Source organism: Cryptomeria japonica, chromosome 9 (genome assembly GCF_030272615.1).
Source record: "Cryptomeria japonica chromosome 9, Sugi_1.0, whole genome shotgun sequence".
NCBI classification, from domain to species: Eukaryota; Viridiplantae; Streptophyta; class Pinopsida; order Cupressales; family Cupressaceae; genus Cryptomeria; species Cryptomeria japonica.
In genome coordinates, this window is record NC_081413.1 from 213,953,918 (window position 1) to 213,975,326 (window position 21,409).

At 34.4% G+C, this 21,409-nt stretch overlaps 2 protein-coding genes across 3 annotated transcripts in view; one reads left to right on the forward strand and one right to left on the reverse strand.

The window, feature by feature from the left end:
- The first annotated feature begins 3,676 nt into the window (after positions 1–3,676).
- Positions 3,677–10,766, forward strand: LOC131044534 (CDGSH iron-sulfur domain-containing protein NEET). 2 transcript variants are annotated; one of them, XM_057977881.2, is made up of 2 exons: positions 3,677–4,088; positions 10,163–10,766. In XM_057977881.2, the coding sequence occupies exons 1-2, from the start codon at positions 3,868–3,870 to the stop codon at positions 10,209–10,211; spliced, it is 270 nt and encodes an 89-aa protein (XP_057833864.1). In that variant the 5' UTR covers positions 3,677–3,867; the 3' UTR covers positions 10,212–10,766. The 2 variants fall into 2 exon arrangements, with proteins under 2 accessions (XP_057833864.1, XP_057833863.1); XM_057977880.2 differs by lacking the exon at positions 10,163–10,766 and adding an exon at positions 4,218–4,469 and having other exon boundaries at positions 3,693–4,088.
- Positions 10,767–12,010: 1,244 nt separating this feature from the next.
- Positions 12,011–21,409, reverse strand: part of LOC131044535 (protein HAPLESS 2) — a 348,241-nt gene continuing 338,842 nt past the window's right edge. The window contains exon 19 of the mRNA XM_057977882.2: positions 12,011–12,234. Within this exon, the coding sequence (XP_057833865.2) occupies positions 12,011–12,234 (224 nt within the window). The remainder of the gene's footprint in view (positions 12,235–21,409) is intronic.

Here is a 21,409-nt window from a genome sequence, read left to right on the forward strand (position 1 = left end):
AGGGAGGTTTTGATTGACATTTTCTTTGTCTTTTGTCACAAGATCTCCAATAACTCAGCACAAGAGGTTAACTCGATTAGAACCCCTTGTTCTTGAACTATGTCTTCCAAAGCATCAAACTGATTAAAGGCTCTATCAATTTGCCTATCCTTGAGGGTTCTCCTATGATATCTCCCCTTATACAAAGGCTTAACAAGAGTAAGTTCCTCCTTATTTGTAACTCCATCAAACATGGGGGCCTTCACTTATCCAACTTAAGAGCAAAGTTAGAGGATGTAGAAGTTGTAGATGTCATTTGATTGAACCAAGGGAATTTCCTTTAAGGATGTCCATATTCATGACAAATTTGGCACCTAAAGGGTAGGGTTTCATAATTGAGTTGTTGGATCCAAGACATAATTCCACATAATTTAGTAAAGGGTTATTCAAATCAATTTCAACACAGATTCAGACAAAAGTAATTACTTTCCTATCTAGAGTATGGCAAGTGGAACCAATCGACTTGCCAAGTAAGAGAGAAATCATATATAGTGAATCATGTCTCTAGAACTTAAGTGTAAGTCATGGAAGGTGAACCCAGATAGGAAACCTTGATGGATCTCCTCGGCAAAATTGAACCCCACATGCCAGGGTTTGATGAAGAGACTGACCTGGTTGTAGAAATACAAACCCCCCTAAAAAATCCATGCAAGAGAAAACTACCAAAAAGTAGTTATTGATTGCCAACATTATTTTCATATCACTCTTGGGGTTTCAAGTTCGTCGAGCCCAAGATTCCAAGACCGGAATAAACATGCAAAGCCCCATGATTTTACGTATTAAAGCACGATTGCTCAAGTACATGACACCTTTTGCGACCGACTTTGGTTGAATCAACAAAGTGGACAATCATGGCTTCTATAAGCAACCATTCACTTTCTTTATATAGGAGAACCATGCATCGAGGATGAGGTCCCACCATTTGTAACCTTGCTCAAATGCTATAAATATTTTGCATGTATAGACGAGGATGGGTCTACCTTTCCCATGGCTTTAGAGATCATCAAACTTGAAGCCACACCTCTCCCCTCCATCAAAATAAACAACAAAGAAAGCCAAAAAAAAAAGAAAGATAAGAGGATACACCCCACCAAAAGGGCAAAAGGAGAACCCTCGTAGATTGAGACACACCCACACACCTCAAGCCTGAGAGGATGGGTTCAAAAATAGGTTGACCACGGGCCAAAAAAAATGCCATCCATCAAATCAATTCACAAAAAATTATTTGAAACAATGCATAGGTCACCTGCATACCCTCACATACCCTACCAACTAAAGAAACTCCTCCAAAAAACCTCAAAACCCATCCCAAATCATTGAAAGTACCAAAGAAAATATGTAGGTTGGGCTAAACCCTAGCTTGCACACAAAAGCAACTCCTCCGTTCGCAACATCACATCTCTGTCACTCTATCTCTTCTCTTAATCTATTATATGGCTCCATATGTTCAAATTATAAAAATATTATAATGACTAAAGTTTCATATCAATGCATTTTTCCCTTATGTTTTGGGCTTAATCTGATTGGAGTATTGTAAATGCAACAATTAGTTTATGAATGCCATGTTTCTCTATGAAATTGGTTCTTGCCATCTTGTATGTTAATCCATTTTGTTAATAATCCTCATATTTTTACTCCAGATAGATTTACAAGTATGAACTTGACACAGGTCACTTTTGTACGGGTAGGAAAAAACCCTTCACTTATTTTTTTTCTCAAGTTTAGTAGTTGTCAATCGTTTCATTAATCATTGTGAGTCAACTTAGTGAGAGCTTAGTTGTTGTATCTAAGGACATTCACTCATTTATTTGAAATGATGTGTGGATATCACTTAGATATTCATTAAACACATATAGGAATAAAATTGCAAAAAAGGAATGCAAAAAATCATTAGAAGATTACATTAAACCACATCATCTTAAGTTCATTGTAGGTTTGCTTGTTGTCTTCATTCTTTCATTTAAAATTGTAAAGCCTATCCATTTGAGATTTTAACTAAAGAGAACATAAATATTGTGATTCAATATACTTTTGAAAAATATTTATGAAGACCATATATTCTTACAAAATTTAGATATTAAATACTGAAACAAAACACATAACAAACTTAAAAAAACAAAAACTAAATCAATCTTGTTGAATTACATGTTCATATCTATATGTAAATTTGAATCCATACTATATATCTAAATGTAGATAAATCAAATTTATAGGTCAATGCCATAATACACTAGCAATCACATCCTGGTGTGCAATAGGTACACCAAAGAGGTGTGGAAGGTCAATTAGGAAAAAAATGGACTATGAATTGCATACATTTGTGGAGTACATGAGGTCAATTGGGAGACCATTTAACAAATGATGTTTAAGCAAAAAAAAAAACTCAATGGAGAAGTGATGGCTTCAAATCAACTATGCACCCTCTTATAGGGATCAAAATATGATCAAAACAAAACCTCTAAATGAGGAAGATAATCATACTCCAGTACCAATAGGCTCATGTTATGCTTGCAATAGAGTGAGCTTGAGAGAAAAACAAAGAGAGAGGGGGAGAGTGAGAGAGAGGGGTAAGGAGATAAGCACATAATTTCTATCCTTATCTCGCCTTCTTCTATCCCTATCTCTCCCCCCCCCCCTCTTTCTCACCTACCAATCATTCTACCTCTCACTTCTCTCTCTATCTCTCAACATCGCTCCCTTGCTCACTCCCTCCCTATCCCCACATCTATCTCTCAATCTCTCCCTCTACCTCCCCCATTTTGTCTCTATCTCCCTCTGTCCATATCTATTTTCCTCTCTATATTCCTCTTTATTTATCTATTTCTCTTTCTTTGTCTAACTCTCCCCCTCTCTCTAAATCTCCTTATATCTCTATCTCTCTATCACTATCTCACCATGTATATCTCCATCTCCCCCTCTCACTCTATACCTGTCTATCTTTGCCTCTCTATCTCCCTATCTTTCCATCTTCCTCAATCTCTCTCTATCTATTTCTCTCTCCCCCCACCCCCCCTTCTCTCTCCCTCTCTCTCTCTCTTCTTAAATGTATATAGCTATAATTATTTTCCTCTATTTCTATCTCTCCCTTTATCTCCATCTCTCTCCACCTCTCTCTCTCTCTCTACTCTCTCTCTCTACTCTAAATCTTTTTATCTCTCCCTCTCCTTTGTCTCTATCTCTATCCCAAATATCTACCCGCTTACCCATCTTTTCTCTCACACCCCCCCTTCTCTCCTTATAACAAACATAATATGAGCTTGTCTGTGATGAAGTTTGATTATCTTTCTAATTCAAACGTTTTCTTTTCAATCATGTTTTGATCCCTGTAAGCGGATTCATAGTTGATTCAAACGAACCTATCACTTCTTCAGTGATACCTTTATCTCACAAATAACAACATTTTTTAAATGGCCTACCAATTGACCTCATGCATTGCACATATGTATGCAAAAAAAAAATAGACCAATTTTTTTTCTTTTTTTTCTAATTGACCTTCGACATCATTAAGGAAAGTCAACCGTCAATGTAGCTTCAGAGGACGCGAAGGGCCATAATTTTTTTTCAACTGGCGCGTCAGATTTAACTGTATCGAGGCAAGCCTGGAGCCTATAACAAACAAAACATAGAGAGAAGAATCTCAAGGGGAAAGCTACCTAAAATCAAAACACAATTCTATCGTATGGTGGCGATCAGAACACGTCATCAACAAGCACAGCATCAGATTTTTGGACACCTTTTCGGGCTACGAATCGCTAACAAGCTTGTGCTGCCCACAAGATAAAAACCACGTTTCTGATATCCAAATCTTCGCTCATACATCGCTAAAGAATGGCCATGCTGGTAACAAGCCTTGCCAATGGCTATTACGCCAAACCCTTAGCCGGAAAGTCCAGTTCTATTTCTCTCTCAAAGTCTTCTCGCAGGATCTCTCTCAATGTGCCAAGAGCCCAGGCCACTCCCATTAATCCATCTATACGAAAGGAGGAACCCAAAGTGGTTGATAATGTTCCTGTTGCTGAGCTCTCTAAGCCACTAACTGCCTATTGCAGGTAATTTATTTTTGTGGATTCTGTTATTTGTGTGGAAAGTCTGTATTAGTTTGATGGGTTTATTAATATGTGAGAAAAATATCTGTTGGGCCGATTGGTTTTGTTTATGTTTGAGTGCATTAAATCTAGGTGCTGGAGATCTGGTACATTTCCTCTTTGTGATGGAAGCCATGTTAAACATAACAAGGAAACTGGCGACAATGTGGGTCCCCTTCTCCTCAAGAAGTAGTACTGTGGACGTTTATAGGGTGTAATTATAGTCGATTCTGGCTCATCAATGTAATAATTTCATAACAGCTGGGGTTTTGCCTCATTATGATCTGTTTCTAAAATTGTTTAGTAAAAGGATTTCAATAAATGTTTGAGGTGATTATGTAACAACCAGTGTATCTTTATTTTTGAGTTTTGCTTTGTTAGAAATCTCTACAGTACAGATTTCAATAGAATAAACAACAGGGTACAAAGAAACTAGATTCACCTTTCGATAGAATAAACACAGAGAGAAAATACCATGATGAAAATCAGGAAATTGAAATAATTTTGTGATTTACTTATTACAGTGTTTTCTATAATGTCTGGAGTAGCATATACTACTGCGTCTTTGTTATTTCACCACTAGGAATTTAAGACATAAAAGCCTCCCCGAGAAATTGCATACAAAATAATAAAAACTCCACTTTTTGAATCACACATCGCGGTTCATCATGAGAAGAAAGCAGAGCGAGCTCCTTATTTTTATTATCCGGTGACGAATTACAATGAAGAGTAGAAATCATCATTAAATGATATCCCACTAATTAATACCTTGTCACAATATTGAGAGTTTTATCATGAATGCATTAATTAAAATCATATTATGGTTAATAAACCAATTAATCAATTAATTAACATCTGAGTGTGTTGAGCACATACAAGATGGTTCTCGGTGAAGCATTAGGCTTCCTGTTTAGTAGGATATTTCCAAATCTGAATGCTGATTCTGACACTTAGTTCGATTCTTGTGATTATCTAGGCAACGTTTCTTGAATGTGAGTCGAAAGGATCTTCCTGTTTACCCTGTGTAAGAGTGGCCTCACAAACAATTTATGTGATAACACCCAAGGTATCTTTTATGAACCCAAGAGTGCTACCAATCTTATTTTATCGTATGAATATGGAATTTACCTTATCCTTCCTCAAGATTTTATCCAACTCGAAGGAGGCTCCTTAGTGTAAGATAGAAAGGCTTTGGCTATAATTTGCCCTTCTTATGTCACTCCTTATTAGTCATATGTGTTTCCACATCATTGAAGACCCTGCTTAATTTGCCTCACACCAGATCCCATTTATCTGCATATTTTGAACAAGTCGATGTTTCTTTACTCTAAGTGGTCCACATCTGAGATCCAAAACACCCTAAATGTGAGAGAATTTAGAACCCCAATTTCTTGTGAGAAATGGTGGTCTGAGGAGGCCTGGAGATGGAGGTACGTATGATTGCTGTCCTTGTATACTTGGTGAGCTGGTGAACCCTCACCTTTTCTTGGTGGAAAGGTAAAATTTCGCTGTCTTCTAATTCTCTTGTGAAATAGATGTTGGGTCAATGCAGTTTAAACAAGAGTGGAATGCCTAAAACTTTGTTTTCCATGAAGCTAGTTAACATTAGAATCATTCACAAACTGCTTCCACAATTTACGTTTTTAGTCTTGTAGATGAAAGGAAATCAGCCTGAGCTTCGGATCTTTTAGTATTTATGTTGGCAACGACTGTTGACAAAGTTGACCCATTGCTACCCTGTAATTGTTCAAGCTAACTCTCCTGAAATGGAAAGATTGTGGAACTTAAGGCACAACTCTGCTAAGCTAGCAGTTTCTGCATCATTCCCTCTCTAATAAGATGGATAGTTCCATAAAGAGGAATCTTTGTAAAGAGTGAGACTTCATTAATGACAATATTATTACCGCTAATTTTTTGTACATTACAAACTGTACAAATTCCTTTGAGTTTTAAATTAAAGAATCTGTTTTTCTCACTTATGGTTGAAGTTCTTAGCAAGCAAGAAAAGCTGCCAAAAGAGAAGTAGGGGAGTGACCTGTATGAACAATCTGTCCAGGGGAGCATTCATATTGTGTAGTCGGGTCTGTCTGAAATTCTTGTAGTTTTTTTCGCCTAGGCAGCAAGTATTATTTTAGATCTTTGGTGAGAGAAGACAACTTAATGGCTTTTTCAACATCATTAACACTGCTAGGCACTAAATATTACTTCAGATCTTCATGGAAAGAATAAACTTAATGGCATTTAAACATGCGTTACCATCTTTACTGGTTTCTGGCTTAGCTGTTTGCAACAGACACAGTTAAATAGATGTTCTTATATTTTTCTTACATACTTAGATCTGTCCATAGCCACCACAACATTACCTTTATTTCCCTTTGCAATCACCAAACCTGACATTGCCCTCAGATTTCTGATTGTGTGGAGCTCTTCCATTGGAACATTCATCTCGGGTGGTTTCACTGTCCACAAAGCAATGATACAGTCCTGCCTTATTAAATCTTCTGTCGTTGTGTAGATCCTTTCCCATGCATTCTATCCAAACATAATGTTCTCCCAGGGAATATCGTTACATGGAATAGCATATTTTAACCTTTAGATAGTGCATTATCATCCAGTTTGTGTGAAGATAGATTATTAATTAGATTACTCTTATCATATTGTAAATGCTATTTTCTAAGGAGAAAAGAGATAGTGCTAGAGAGATTAGCTGAAGGGCATGGACAAGCGGAATTGAGAGGGACGGAGCAAGGTATCGCTGCATAAAGATGCTCATTAAGAGTAGAAACTGCATGCAGATCTGGAGGGTGGTACTTTGACACCTTGGTGTGATCAAGTGAACAGGTGCAATGGGGTGGTCAGCATGCTTCATTGAGGCCTTTAAAGGCACGGTAAAATTTGAGGGCAAAGTGGCCATGTTTGTACCAACAGTTCAAATATTATTAAAGCCTCTGCAGCGCAGCAAACAACACATCACTCCAAGGTCAGATCCATGGATCTGAGTAGGAAGTAATCTTACCTTTTATTTTGGACTTTAGTGAGAGCATATTTACAAACAAACCAATTGCAAATGCTTGCTGATGCATTTAGTGTATAGGTTTTCCCTATTCTATTACCATTCAGTACACTGCTAAAGATTCTCTACCATAGTCACTTGGACACTTGGGATAGGTATCAGGGATGTCATTTTGCAATAAGATAGAGGAGCAGATGAATAAAATTACTGCAAAATTGCCCATAAATATGGTTACCAGGAGATGTGGGTACAAGCATGGACCCAACTTCCCTGCTAATGTTTCCCCTTAGTGTAAAAGATAAGAAGAGATATACATCAAAGCTCTACAAAGTGTGTAACTAACTACAAAATCTCTCATCTCTCATAGGTGACTGCCCTTAAAGTTTGCATCTAATTGTGCCTTTATGACATCTAGGGCTGGCATGACTAGACAGATAAGTAAGATTGCACTTATTAACTTATGATGAAGAGTAGGTTTTAATTTACCTTTATTCTAGGATAAAACCTTGTGATGCAGAGTCAGATGTGAGATGATTCAGATTTTATAATTCGTAGAGCCAGAGTTGAATCTTCTTGCAATTAGATGTAATCCCCTGGTAACATGATTGTCTTTGTCCATACACCCTTAGTTAATTTCTAACATCTGAGCTTGAACTCCAGAGTGTATAAATGTGGATTAGCTTTTGATTTCTGAGTCTTGTCAATTCATATTCAATTATGAGTACCATAAATGTTTCGTCCAAGTATATGTGGAAATCATTATTGTTTTCAAATCTATTGAGTGCTCAACTCAAACAGTAGATGGAATAACTCGTGGACATAATAGCCTGAGGTCTATGATTCCCGCCTTGTTCAATTGAAGTGACACAAGATTCAAGTACCAATTTACCTGGCTGGGAAATGGATATATCATATATGATATATCTATGATATACGTAAGGATTGTTGTTTCTTCTTCGAGCCTTACAAATGCTAACTTGTTGAATGAGGAAACAATTGCTTACTGTAATATAAATAGAAAAGATAAAAAATTATCTTCTCTATTAAATAATAAGAAGGAAATGGATATATCTATGGTATATACGATGATCATTGTATTCTTCTCGGAGCCCTATGAACTCAAATTCAGTTATTGTTACTGTAGATATCTTATCTTATTAGTTATTGTGCATGTAACATCATTTTTTTTTACCCTTATAAAGGTACTTCATGTATTATGGTATAGATGAAAGAGCAATCTCATTGTCACATTTTTTGCTTACACGAAAATAGTGCATAGTTTACAAGCAGATATAGAGTTATAGAAGATAGAAGAAGCCATGGTGTACTTTTCATAACAGCTTTGCTTAAATCAAAGTAGTGGATATTTCAAATATAGATATAGATTAAGAGAGGAGAAAAGTCTAGAGTCCTTGTGTTCATAGATAGATGCAGAAACAATGTCATTTTTGTGTAGACATCACTAATCAAGAAAGAGTTACAGAAGAGAGAAGTCGTTCTGTTTTTATGTCCTCCAATTTCCTTTCAGCCTAATTGTATTCGGACCCTATCAAATCTTCCTAGAACATTAATTTTTTTTCCCCTTGAAGAGAGGCTTTAAAACACTTCGGCTTTATCTAGTTGACTCATTTGAATATGCTAGCTGTTTTCCACAACAGCCTCTGGATCTGGTAACATTTTTTAAAGTAAAATGGCTTGGAAGATCTGTATTCCTTACAAGTTTTCTTACAGATTGTAATGAAAAGGACGACTTATTAGTTGACAGATTTATGGTTAGTAAATTTTATAGAAAATAATTAGTTATTAGTTAATTTTAATATTTATGCTAGGTAAACTTTCTAGAAAATAATGAGTTATTAGTTAAATATTTACGATAAGGTGTTTGTGCATTTAACTTTACGGACTTTTAAGATTTCAATAACCAATTCTTTAGAAGTTCGTTGCTTATATGGAGAAAACTTCAATTACATCTTGGAAGAAGAAACACAAATAATATGTGATCACTCTAAGGCTAAGTTGCCGGTTGGGTATTATGTTAGTATGGTGATTTTTTTTACTCAAGTTGGGTACAACCATCCATCCATCCATCTCTTCATACATACATACGTATTTATATACATGCATATGCATATAAATATATTAATACATACGCATATACATATATGTGTGTATGTGTATACATATATGTGTATGTGTATGTGTATGTGTATGTCTATATAATCATATAAATTTATATGATTCTAAAGGCTTAGTTGTTAGTTTAGGTATGGTTTGGGTTTGGATATGCTGGGATGGCAATTTTTTTTTCTACCCTTGGGTACAGTCACAACTATCTATCTGTCTATCAGTCTATCTAGTTGTCTATCCATCTTTTGTCTGTCTGTCTGTTTGTCTATCTGTCAAATATTAAAAATGTTTTGAAATACTCATAATTTGAAAAAAAATATAAATTATTTACACCATAATTTGCCAAAAAATATATCTCATAATATTATATATCTAAATTTAATAAAAATAAATAAATAATTCAAATGTTTGAGTAACTTGCAGAGTCCATTCACAAAGTCTCGTTACTTTAAGCTTTCCCCTAATGGGGTTGGAGATTCTTAGAATTCTTCAGCTATAGTCTTTGATTGACTTAGCCTTTCCCTGTTGTATGCTTGCGATTCATTATATATTTGGGCATCAGTATGCCACTTTGTAAGTTCTTTTGAAAGGGAAGTTTTCACCTTTCCCAGCATATTCTTATAATTGGTCAAAGCATTTGATGGCATAATCTTGTGATCTCGGAAAGTACACTAAGTAGGTTATGCTAATTTTGTTTGCGTTGTAGTAGTACTTCAAGTTCAGACAATGTGTTGCTGGATTTTTATTTGGTTCATCATCAGACTTTGCTGGTTTGGAAATGATGGCTTTGACTCCATTCTGTCTTTTAAAATGTCTTCTACTGAATTCTCGTGTTCTGCTTGTTCCGTGCCTTTTGCTTTGCAGTGTAATAACATTTCCTCTACACACAAAACTGCAGATTCACGAACAATGAGATAAGCTTCCCTTACACTGACATGCTGGGTTAGCCAATGATAACATACAATCAGCCTACTGTGTTCTCTAACAGCCATGCAAATAAGCAACGGGACATTACAACAGTATATATCGGTAATGACCTTTTAGGTTGTTTTAGGATCAGCAAGCATGTTTTAATGTAAAATAAGCACTTAATGGAATATTTTACGCATTCTTTTAATGCCCCTGGACATGGATTTCTGGGAGCAGCTGGACATGGTTTGGCTGGGGTATGGGGTACCCAAAGCAGCAGGGCCTGTACCTTGGTCCAACTGTATGGGGTCCTTCTCTCTCTCCCGTTTGTCCTGCAATGGGACTCAAAACAGAAGAACCTGGTGACGTGACTCTAAGGGGCTTCTAGGTCTCTCTATCAGTATATATACAGAGAAGAAAAGAAAGAACCTTTCATGTATTCACCATAGATCATAATATGATCATCCACAAGGAAAGGCCTCTAAGTTACATCTTTCTCAGTTCTTGTAGAATTTTAAGTTTGTTTGCCTTCTTCTATTAAGCAATGATTTATGTTCTCGTAATTCAATTGCCTTGTTTTTTCTTCTCCTCTACAGAGGTTGTCCAGGATCTGCTTTTCACTTTTTAGAATAAGAAATCATTTCTTTTCCTGGTTTATTCTGCGCTATTACTTAAATAGCTTTTGTTGATCTCATCAGCTTGCTTTGGTATCTTGTCTTCCTTTACCTGCAATATAAGGCCTCTTCTTACTTAGTTCCATCATTTCCATCCTTTTTGTTTTGGCCTGCTTCTCCTTTTGAGCCGAGTCTATCTATATTGGTTTTTCTTACCTCATTCTTTAAAACTTCAAGAGCTTAGAAATGATCTTTGAATTTGCAAAGTTTCTGCTATGGAATGCTACTGCAAATTCAGCACATTGTATAACCTTTAAAATTAAGCATTACCAATTGAAAATAGAAATGTATTAATAATGGATTAATTCTGTAAAAATAGATGCAGGCCAAAGGTTTTAAGGATTAGTGTCTATTGGAATTATATGTAGCATCACTTTGATGGTAATTTATGGTTTTTAAGAAATTGTTTGGAAGATTCAATGTTCGTACCACTTCTACTTCACATAAATAATATTTAAAAAAAAAATTGAAATATCTTTTTATAAATTTATAATGGTAGTTTTTTTTTTTTTTTTCTTTGATTGATAACAGGGCGAGGCCGGAATTGAAAAGATTGATGCAAATTAACCTTACCTGAATACCCCTGTATTACATGTAAAATTTTTCATTTATCCCGTCATAACTTAAAAACCTGATGCAAACAGCTGCTATGCTAGAAAAGGATGTTAGCAGAAAGCAAAGTTTGCCAATGCATGTTAAGAAACTCTATTGCACTTAAAGGCTACAGCATTCATGACAGTCCTGCATACCCATTTTCATGCTACTATATTATAAATCAATACTCTCAAAATTTCTGTTGTAAAACCATATCATATTTAACTAGAGCGATAAACATCAGTATATGACAACTTATAAATTATGTAATCTATATGAGTTTATCAGTTGATATTCTGGAACCCAACTGAGTCTTCGCAGAGATATATGGTATCAAAAGGTCAAAATTGGGTGTTCGCAAGAACCACCCCTGTAATACCATACAAGATAGATTGTAGCCCTTTCCAGGCTATGTCCTTAACCTATCTGTAATTGATACGCTATTGCTGACAGAAGGCATAAAACACCATGACCCATAGACTACTAGTTAAAACAAAATCCCTGCCAATCCTACTTAGGGCAGAACAAACTAAAACCTAATACCAAACGCAACCGCTAGAGAATTTATCTCATTCTTCCATAAGGCTTCGATCGATATATTCGCATTCCAAATTGACAGCGGAAGATGAAGATGGCCCTGCCACATCTCTAGCTGAAGTTGTGTTGTTCTTTGAAGCACTTTCTTTCTTCGAATCTCTCCGGTCCCTGCATGCCCTTAACACCACCGGTGGTAATATTTGAATTCTTTCCACCTCCACGTTTCGCAAGGACTCGGGAGGTTGATAACCCTCTGCTACAAATTTATAAATGTAGTTTTAAAACACAGATTTTATAGTATTTTTAATCAGTATTTTAAATTTTCTTAATTATCTTCACTACTATTAAGTAATCAAAATCCAAATATAAGATTGATTGTTTTCTTAAATTAAAGCACTAAAATGTATTAAGATGATTTAAAAGAATATAGTACATTAGAAGAGTGAATGGCTGCTGAGATACAATTCATTTTCTATTTATGATAAATATTCAACATGAAATGCATTTATATCACATTTTACATATCAAACTTAAAATATTTATTTAATAAAGTTATATTTACCAAAATTTATATTTTGAATTGGTTTTACTAGGAATGCAAGCAAACAATACAAGGAAAAATATGTTTTAAAAAATGGGTTGTATTTGTAATCATATGTTTTTAGTAAATAAACAATAACGAGAGTTTTAAAAAAATGCATAGATTATATTGGAAATGTCACTTTTTACTACTTTACTTCATTTTTAAATTAAAATGTACATATGAATTTTCGTGCTTCAAGTTGGATGATGTTTGTTTGCATTATAGTGAGAAATGCTATTAAACTTACACCTTTTAATTGACTTTACAACCTACAAATAATTCATTTTTTAAAATCTCTAATGACTCACTAATTATATAATTTTTAGATTAATTCTCTAAGAACTCTCAACAATATCTTCTCAAAGGATAAATACCCACAATATTACATAATTTGAATAACAAGAATAATAAATAATTAAGTAAACACAAAAAATATATTAAAATGGGAAAAATGGAATTACAATGGTTTCTTGGAGACATACCCTTGCCTTCTTTTTGCTCTTTTAGACATAATAACTATACAACTCCATTGTCTATTTGAATTTGCTAAGGGATTACTTCTTAGGCTAGTTGAAACTTTTGAATGTACAACCTCTAAAGAAGGTAGATGGGTACAATGGAAGAGGATTGGTGCTTATTTGCAATTATCTATTCATTCGCAGAACCACTCAAACACCTATCCTTCACAATCTAATGGTCACCAAGAAGGAATATAACAATTTACCATTCACTATGTGCTTCTATAACTATAAACTCACAAAAGCTAAAGAGAGTATTTGTACACAATATTAGTCTCTTTCCTATGGTGTTTTGATGCCCTAGCACAATCCATATAGGTAAAAGATAAATAAATGTAACCCTTTTCCAAGTCAATGCTTGGTCAATAATAATTTTTTTTTTATTTTCTTGCCAACATACACTTAACCAATGATGTGTACATTAGCAACATTATATGTGCTCCTTTAACACTTGCATAACATGAGCAATCTTCAATAACTCTTTTGTAACGAACAAAGTCACTTTAATAACATAATCACTCTCACCTATTATATTTTTACAAGCATAATGGTAGTGTCTTAAATCATCACCCAAAATCCTAATAGATCCTTCTTGAATCATGAACTCATTCTATATTTGTTTTGACATTTAATGCATTGTTGAAAGTAGCTTGCAGAGTTAATATAGAGATGGCTCTAACATGTGGCCTATTTTAAAACCATCTTGATTCAAACCACTTAAATCAATTTGTCTCAACCTTTGAGCCTCTATTATTTAGGTGTCCAAAGCAATTATCAAGAGAGCTTTGTAACATGCTAATTGATAGACATTTAATGCATTGTTGAAAGTAACTTGCAACTACTATATACATTGCTCAAACATGTGGCCTATTTTAAAACCATCTTGATTCAAACCACTTAAATCAATTTATCTCAACCTTTGAGCCTCTATTTTCTAGGTGTCCAAAGCAAATATCAAGAGAGATTTGTAACATGCTAATTGATACAATAATATAATCAAAGACAAAATACATTAATTCTCACAAACAATATAACTGCCATGTTGGCATTTATCTATTTTTTTGAAACTTTTCTAAAAATATCTAAAACAAGATTATAAACGTAATCTATCTTCATTTGCATGAAATAACAAATAATTAGTATAGTGGCACTTTCTATTTGCATAAAATAAAATGCATTAAATAGAAGAGGGTTAGAATTTACTGAAGGTTTACTTTCCAGTTTGGAATTTTCATACAAGTCTTGACTTAATTTGTAAGAGGGAGAGCATCATTAGGGTGCTTTTCCTCCAACCATAGACTTGGCGATCCCCCCCATACCTTCAATATGGAAGTGGCTCTACATTTCACGGATGTAGACACAAGACTAGGCCTCATTGACATTTGAACTTGGTGTTTAGAACCTACATGACTCTAGTCGGTCATACTCTATAGGTACCTCCTAAATAGCATGACCTTTGACTAAGAAGTGTATTTGATTCATGTGAACTGATGGACATATGCAAAAATTTGTGCCATCTTGGTCAAGGTTTATAAAGTTACGAGCATGTTATATCCGCCGTCAATGTTCACCATCCTACTTGACTTGTTCATCTTTGATTCAAGTTCGGGTTCACCTAACTAAGTAGGTTTAACCACTGGGACATGCCAACTGCATTATGTCTACTACTTAGAGGTGACTACTTTAGACTCTAGGATGTATTAAGTCAACCATTAGATTCAATGTTAAATAATCATTATGTAAGTTTTAGTACTATTCTAGAGGTTTGACTCTCTTCATGACATAAAATATTCTTCTATATCGATGTCGGTGATAGCTTGGTATTATGCATGTGTACATGTGTATGCATCCATGCACACACACGTATACATGCATATATTTATCTCCTTAATTGACATAATGTGAATGTGCATGTATGTACATCCTTCCACATACATGCATACTCGCATTGTGCTCCCTTAGTCTTAATGTTCTATACACTTTTATCATTTTCCATGATTCTTTATAATACTGAAATTGTTTGATCTTTATCTATGTTATCAATCGAGCCTTATCCAGTGTTACTAATACTTGATGCAGACTCCAGCCATATCAGTTGTTCAAATACATGATATGGATTCTAGCCATATCGGCTATTCAAAATGCATGATACAGATCGATTCCATATGAACTATTGGCTTGCAAACACTTATTTTTCATTTCCTTAAAATTCTTTTTCATATACATACACAATCGAATCTAAAAAAAATTAAGAGAACACTTATTAATAGAACAAAAAAAACAATCTTCTCTTTATAGATCGACCTTACATGGTCTGACAAAATAGATCGACAACTCGAATATGAGTCAGTCTTTTGTTGCAGACTCATTACATTTTGACTACATGATCAAGGCGTAGGCCTCTTTTGGTTTGACCATAAAGAATTCGATATTGCCCTTATTATTATTATATACAGATTGAATGAAATCATAATCCTACATGACCTTTCCAAATCATTGATAACAAAAAGATTTTATCCGCTTAATGGATCGACCGCATAACTAGCTATATTCGATATCATGAAAATGAATTGCTTTGCAAGTATTTAATAATACAAATCGATGCTTTCATTGCTGTTTAAATGCATAAGAAGCTCGATATAGAGTAGAATATGATTATGAAACATGCTTCCCATCCTTATTTCCCAGAATGATCTATCCCCGTACTGTTAACCAACAATGGGGTTTTTACAACATCATGATGGTAATCTCATCAAAGGAAACAATCATTATATTTTATGGTTGAGCCCCCAAAGATAAGATCAAGAATCAATTAGCTTAACCGAGATCTTCTTTCAAATAGCAGTTACAAACAATATCAAGAATATGCTACCACCCATGTTGACATGGGTGTAACGATCTAAAACATCACTAGCTCATAGATAGCTCATAGATAGCTCGACTCATTAATAATTAATGTTTTAAAGCCGTAACATTATGTCAATTTTGTACTTTCAGAAGAATGTGTAAAATTGTAGTTTCAACCACATTGTGTGAGTATAAAACTCTTCTAATTTAGGGAACGCTCCTCCTTTTCTACTAACTAAATACTTAATCTAATTTAATTTAATTTGGGTGGGACAACAACCTTTCTTTTTTTTTGTTGTTGAAAAAAGTATTCTTTTCTCTTCCCAGAAAAGAATTAACAATTTTAAAAGATGATAACAACAACTTAAAGTAAGACAAAAGAGGAAATGAAGTTTCCTGAAATCACAAAGACTTTCCTCACCTCCTCTGGGATGAGAAAATAGCAACTAATCACAAAGTCTTAAGTTTCCACAATCCTATCTACCTTTTTCAAAATGATAAAACAAAAACAATATACAATATATGGCACCACAAAGTCTGCAAGTATGACGCACCTTTGAATTACTTAAAATGGGAACAACTACAAGCACAAAGTCTTGTAACTCTTCTCAACTTTTAACACTAAACTATATTGATTCAATCTTCAATATTTGCAGCACAAAGTCTACAGATAATTAGAGTGAAGTTCTTTTCATTAAATTTCTACAATTTCAAGCAAATACAAAGAAATGTCTCATTATGACATAAGAACACAATGAACATATAAGTATGGCTTCAACACAAAGTCTGAAACTCCAAACTCTTTTGATATTACTTGAGGAAAATAGTTTACAAGTATAAAACTCAAAGTCTCTATGATTGCAAATTTCTAAAGAGTTTTCTTGCTTGCTAAAAAGATGAAAATTACAAAGGGCATCCTCATATATATATATAGGAGAGGGGCTAAGAGCGAAATGTGGGAGAAGTCTAACTAGCAAAGACTTTTTCCACAACTAACTAGCTAACTATGACTTAATAAAATTACTTATTGTCTTTTGCCTTGTAATTTGTTTACATGTGATTACAAGTTACAAGAATGCATGCAATGTGACTACTTGCAATTACAATTTTTGGCATTACATGTAATGTGTCAAAACTAAATTACAAACACATAATTGAAACTAATCAAAGTGTCCAAGACATTACTCTATTTACATCATTCTCTGTCTAAGGGATCTTCATGTTGCTACAAGATGTTGGCACTTGAAGTATTTTAGATCGATGAAGGTATTTATCCAGGAACAACTTGCATCATTTGACCATGAATGACAATGATAGTGACATCATAAAGATCAACCATTGAACTTGAAGATATTTAACATTCTTTAAATTGGCCACTGTGATAGTAAAAATCACTTCTTTTTACCACACAACGTTGCTACAATGCATTCCTTTGTTTCATTACTCCTTCATTTGTCAAGTTCTCTCTTATCATAGCATCGACCTCCACATTTGGTGAAGGAAAGAAAATATTCCCAATGGTGAGACTAGAATCATCATCCCCAATTTTACATAGGACTTGACTTAGCCACTCTTTTCTGCTTCATGGTTCATGCCATCTTGACCCTCTTTGTGCATATGATAACATACTCTTTTCATTTAGTGACACATCATATGACAACATTGGCTTTTGCGTTGCTGTCCTTACATACATTAAAACCCCTTGCAATTGGGTTTTAGATAGCTAACTTCAAGTATTGATCTTGCAAAGGGAAAACATGGGAATGAGAGTATGTGGAGACAAGGTGAATTTCGGATCTTGGGAGGTGGAATGTGAGTGCAAGTGGATTGTAGCGAACTTGGTATGCGGAAATAGAAGAATGCAAGTTGAAATAATGCTAAAACTTACACTTGCAATCTGGTCTTGGAGACCTGAATGCAAGTAAGCGGGCTTGCATGATTGGCATTAGCTTGCAATCATGTCTTAGAGGCCCGACTGCAAGTGTGAAATGAAGCAAGGTTGCAAGGAGGTATAAACTTGCAATTGGGGTTTCAAGACCCAATTGCAAGTGAAGCACATCAAAGTGTTTATGCAATGATGGCTTGCAATTGGGTTTCGTATGCCATATTAATGATATATAGTTGTTAATCAGTTTCTCACAAATGGTTTAACAACCAAACAAAGTGCTATAAATAGTATCATACAAAACTTGTAGCTATCATACAAATTTGTCATAGCTTATAACACTTACAACTGCAAGAGAATTCGTCATAATTGACCATAAATAGTATAATCTCTTACAACTTTTCATAACCCATTTTGGGTGCCTACCTTCTCCATGCAAAAGTTATCTTTTGACACTTGTCCATTATGTTGTAGAACATGTCATAAAGTTTCCATAAATTGTCATAAATTGTCATAGGTAGGTGTGTCATACAATCTTGTCATATTTTTTTCATTGTACATGACACTTGTCACCCACCTCCACAAAAGTCCAAGGTCCTCTATGTGGAACGCCTACGTCCATGTGAGGACAAGATAATCTGTGCCACCTTCCCAATAAGATGACAAGTCAACATGCCAACTCCCACTAGATGATGAATAGCACGTGTAAACAAATTAGTCCTTGTAGGCTTATAAATTGAACAAAATATTAAATAAATAAATTCAAATACCAATGTTAGGACTTGCAAAGGTTGAGATAGCTTATTTCCAATAGTAGGTATATTAACAAATGCATTGCATATGTATATGAGGCATTATAGAGAGAAGGGGGGAGAGAAGATACTGTGAAAACTACTTTCTTGATATATTTGTTTTATATATATTATCATAAGTTTCCTCAATAAATGGATGATGTTTTTTGTTGGATTTTTTAATTGAAAACATTGTCCTTGTGTACATATTACATAGTGTGTTATCTTTGTAAATTATGAAATTTTTATTTTATTAGTCCTCAATTTATATTTAATGACATAGAACATACTTTCAACATGTTATCAAAGCCAAATAGGTTATTATAATCATTTATACAAGAAATCTTATAATTTGTTGGTCTCTATAAAATTTTTACAATTTTGGAAATCCAAAGTTGGGTCAAACAAAAGATAAAAGTACTGTTCGTTGCTAATTAGATGAGGCACATCTTTAGTGCTATGTCCATAAATATTGATCTACAGTTCATATGATTCTCACAGTATTGTTTGCCTTGCCATATCGTCCTTCATAAACTTAGTCATTTGATAGCTAAAGAATCATATTACAATATAATACATGAAATATCATTAATAAACAACTTATATTTTGTTTCAATTGATCATGATTGATAGATCAATAATTGAAATATATGCTCTTGATCTAAGTCTAAGTTGACATGCATACCTTTGCAACAAGGTTATCTCTATTTTGTATGCTGTTTAGAATATTATTTGAAATAAAATTTCATTTCATTTCAATTCTTTTTAGATGTATGCATAATTATTAGCAAAAATAATATTTTAAATATTTTATTAAAGTTTTTCTTCTTTACTAGTCATATTTTGAAGCTTATCAAATTGCTTTCTCTTTTACATGGAATAAAGTCTTAGATGACCTTTGATAAATTCTAATAGTTTGTGAGAGATGGTTGAGGGATCTCACAAAAATAAAAAATTAATAAAAAATTCAATATAATAATAATAATAATTTTTAAATAAAAGACAATCATAATCATCTCATCTTATAATATGAAATATAAAGTCATCTCCAAGATTACTGTCAAGATAAATTAATTTCTACTTAGTAATGTCATCTCTTTAACTTAATATGCATTTTCAAAGATCAGTTTCTCTAAGTAATTCAATCTTTAGAGTCAAAATCACTTAAGGATGATAATTAGACATGATATGTTGAAAGTGTTTAACTGATACCATCAAAATCTCTATCCAAAAAGAGTGTAAAAGTTTGTTTTGATTATTAATGCAGTTGAATATTTCAAGAGTTGTAATGCAATGACCTAGTTTTAGAGTCTTTGATTGTAATGTAGGATGTGATTTTTAAATAAAATGAGGCTTGAGACAAAGATATCCATTTCCAACCTTTTTTCCTTGTCATGGGCGAGGTTTCAATTGTAGTAGATTCACGACCTTTGTGTAGCATGGTTTGGATGAATAAGTCAAATCCATCCTTAATTTATAACAACTCTATTTTCTAATAAAAATAATAGAACAAATCCAATAGAGGAAAGGAAAAACAAAACCCAAAAGGAGATTACAAAGAAGCAGAGAATATTAGTTTATACTATGTGAACATAAGACATTAAGTTTACAAGACTAGTTAAGCTAGATGATGAAAATAACATCCACATCCTTCATTGTGAGCTATTGCTATTGGATCTCATCAAAATTCATGTGAGAATGTTTGAGCCGTTGAATTGCTAGTGGAAATTGGAGAAGCAAAGTATTTGCATATATAAATAACTCACTAAGTGTGTGAAGGCCAACCGAATTCAATTATGAAAAAATAAAGCTTTGAGCATGTGTGGGGGAAAAAGTGACACTAAGCAAACATGCCCTAATCTCACTTTCATTCACACACTTGTGGAATACGAAAGAGCCTAGAGGTATCACACAATTGGCTACTTCTTTTTGTGGAAGAGAGAGCCACGGGCTACCTATTAGGATTTCTATTCCTTTGTTGTAATTGAAAGATAAGATGATGCAAGTTCAATTCTTAACCCCAAAGTGCAAGTATGAACTAATAACAAGATTGCAGAATTGAAACTAAACAATGGAAAGCTGTAAACACCAGGACAAGACAATAATGTAAATGCGTACCTGGTGTTAAAATCTGAGTGGAAATGTTCGGGACAGGGGCGCGGGCGCCACTGTCCTGATTCTGCACCTGAAACTGTTGTTTTGCAACCTGAAAAGCTGTCAGAAAAATGCTGAAACTGCTGTCTGACAGAAGGACCAGGGCGCCCAGCGCCCCTGTCCTGGCAGGACCAGGGCACCCCACGCCCCTGTCCTGGTCTTTTGCTCTGCAATTTGGTGTGTTGTCCCGTCTCAGTCTGCTTCTATCGGATCTGCAACTTGCGGCGTCGTCTAAATCCGAAACCTGCACTTATATCTGAAAAGGTATGGTGGGCGGCTATATAGGGTTTTGCCTTAGTCAAACCCCCGCTTTGGTGATTTCCACCTCCACGAATAGCCAAGTTGTATTGTAAAAGTAATGTGTGTGCAGACCTTGTGTGTGTGCAAGATCCTAAAATGCAAGTAAGCAAACTAGAGCAACCTAGAAAGTAAACCCTAATTGCTTGTAAATGATAATGTAAATGCTCCAAATCAAGATGCAAAGTGATCTAAAGCATGAATACAAATGATATGTTGAAGCTTATGCAAAGACATGAAAACAACATGAAATCATACCCAACCCCAAGGGAGGAGTACAAGCCAATCTTCAGTCGGTGATCCCTTATTGCTCTTCAATGCCTTCAAAGCCCTAAATGGATGAATGAAATTGATGA

What these genes read in the sequence shown, in the direction of transcription:
- LOC131044534 (XM_057977880.2), top strand. Translation starts at nt 3,868, where the DNA reads ATGGCCATGCTGGTAACAAGCCTTGCCAATGGCTATTACGCCAAACCC. An exon ending in CCACTAACTGCCTATTGCAG is followed by an intron (nt 4,089 to 4,217) that starts GTAATTTATTTT and finishes CATTAAATCTAG; the next exon opens with GTGCTGGAGATCTGGTACAT.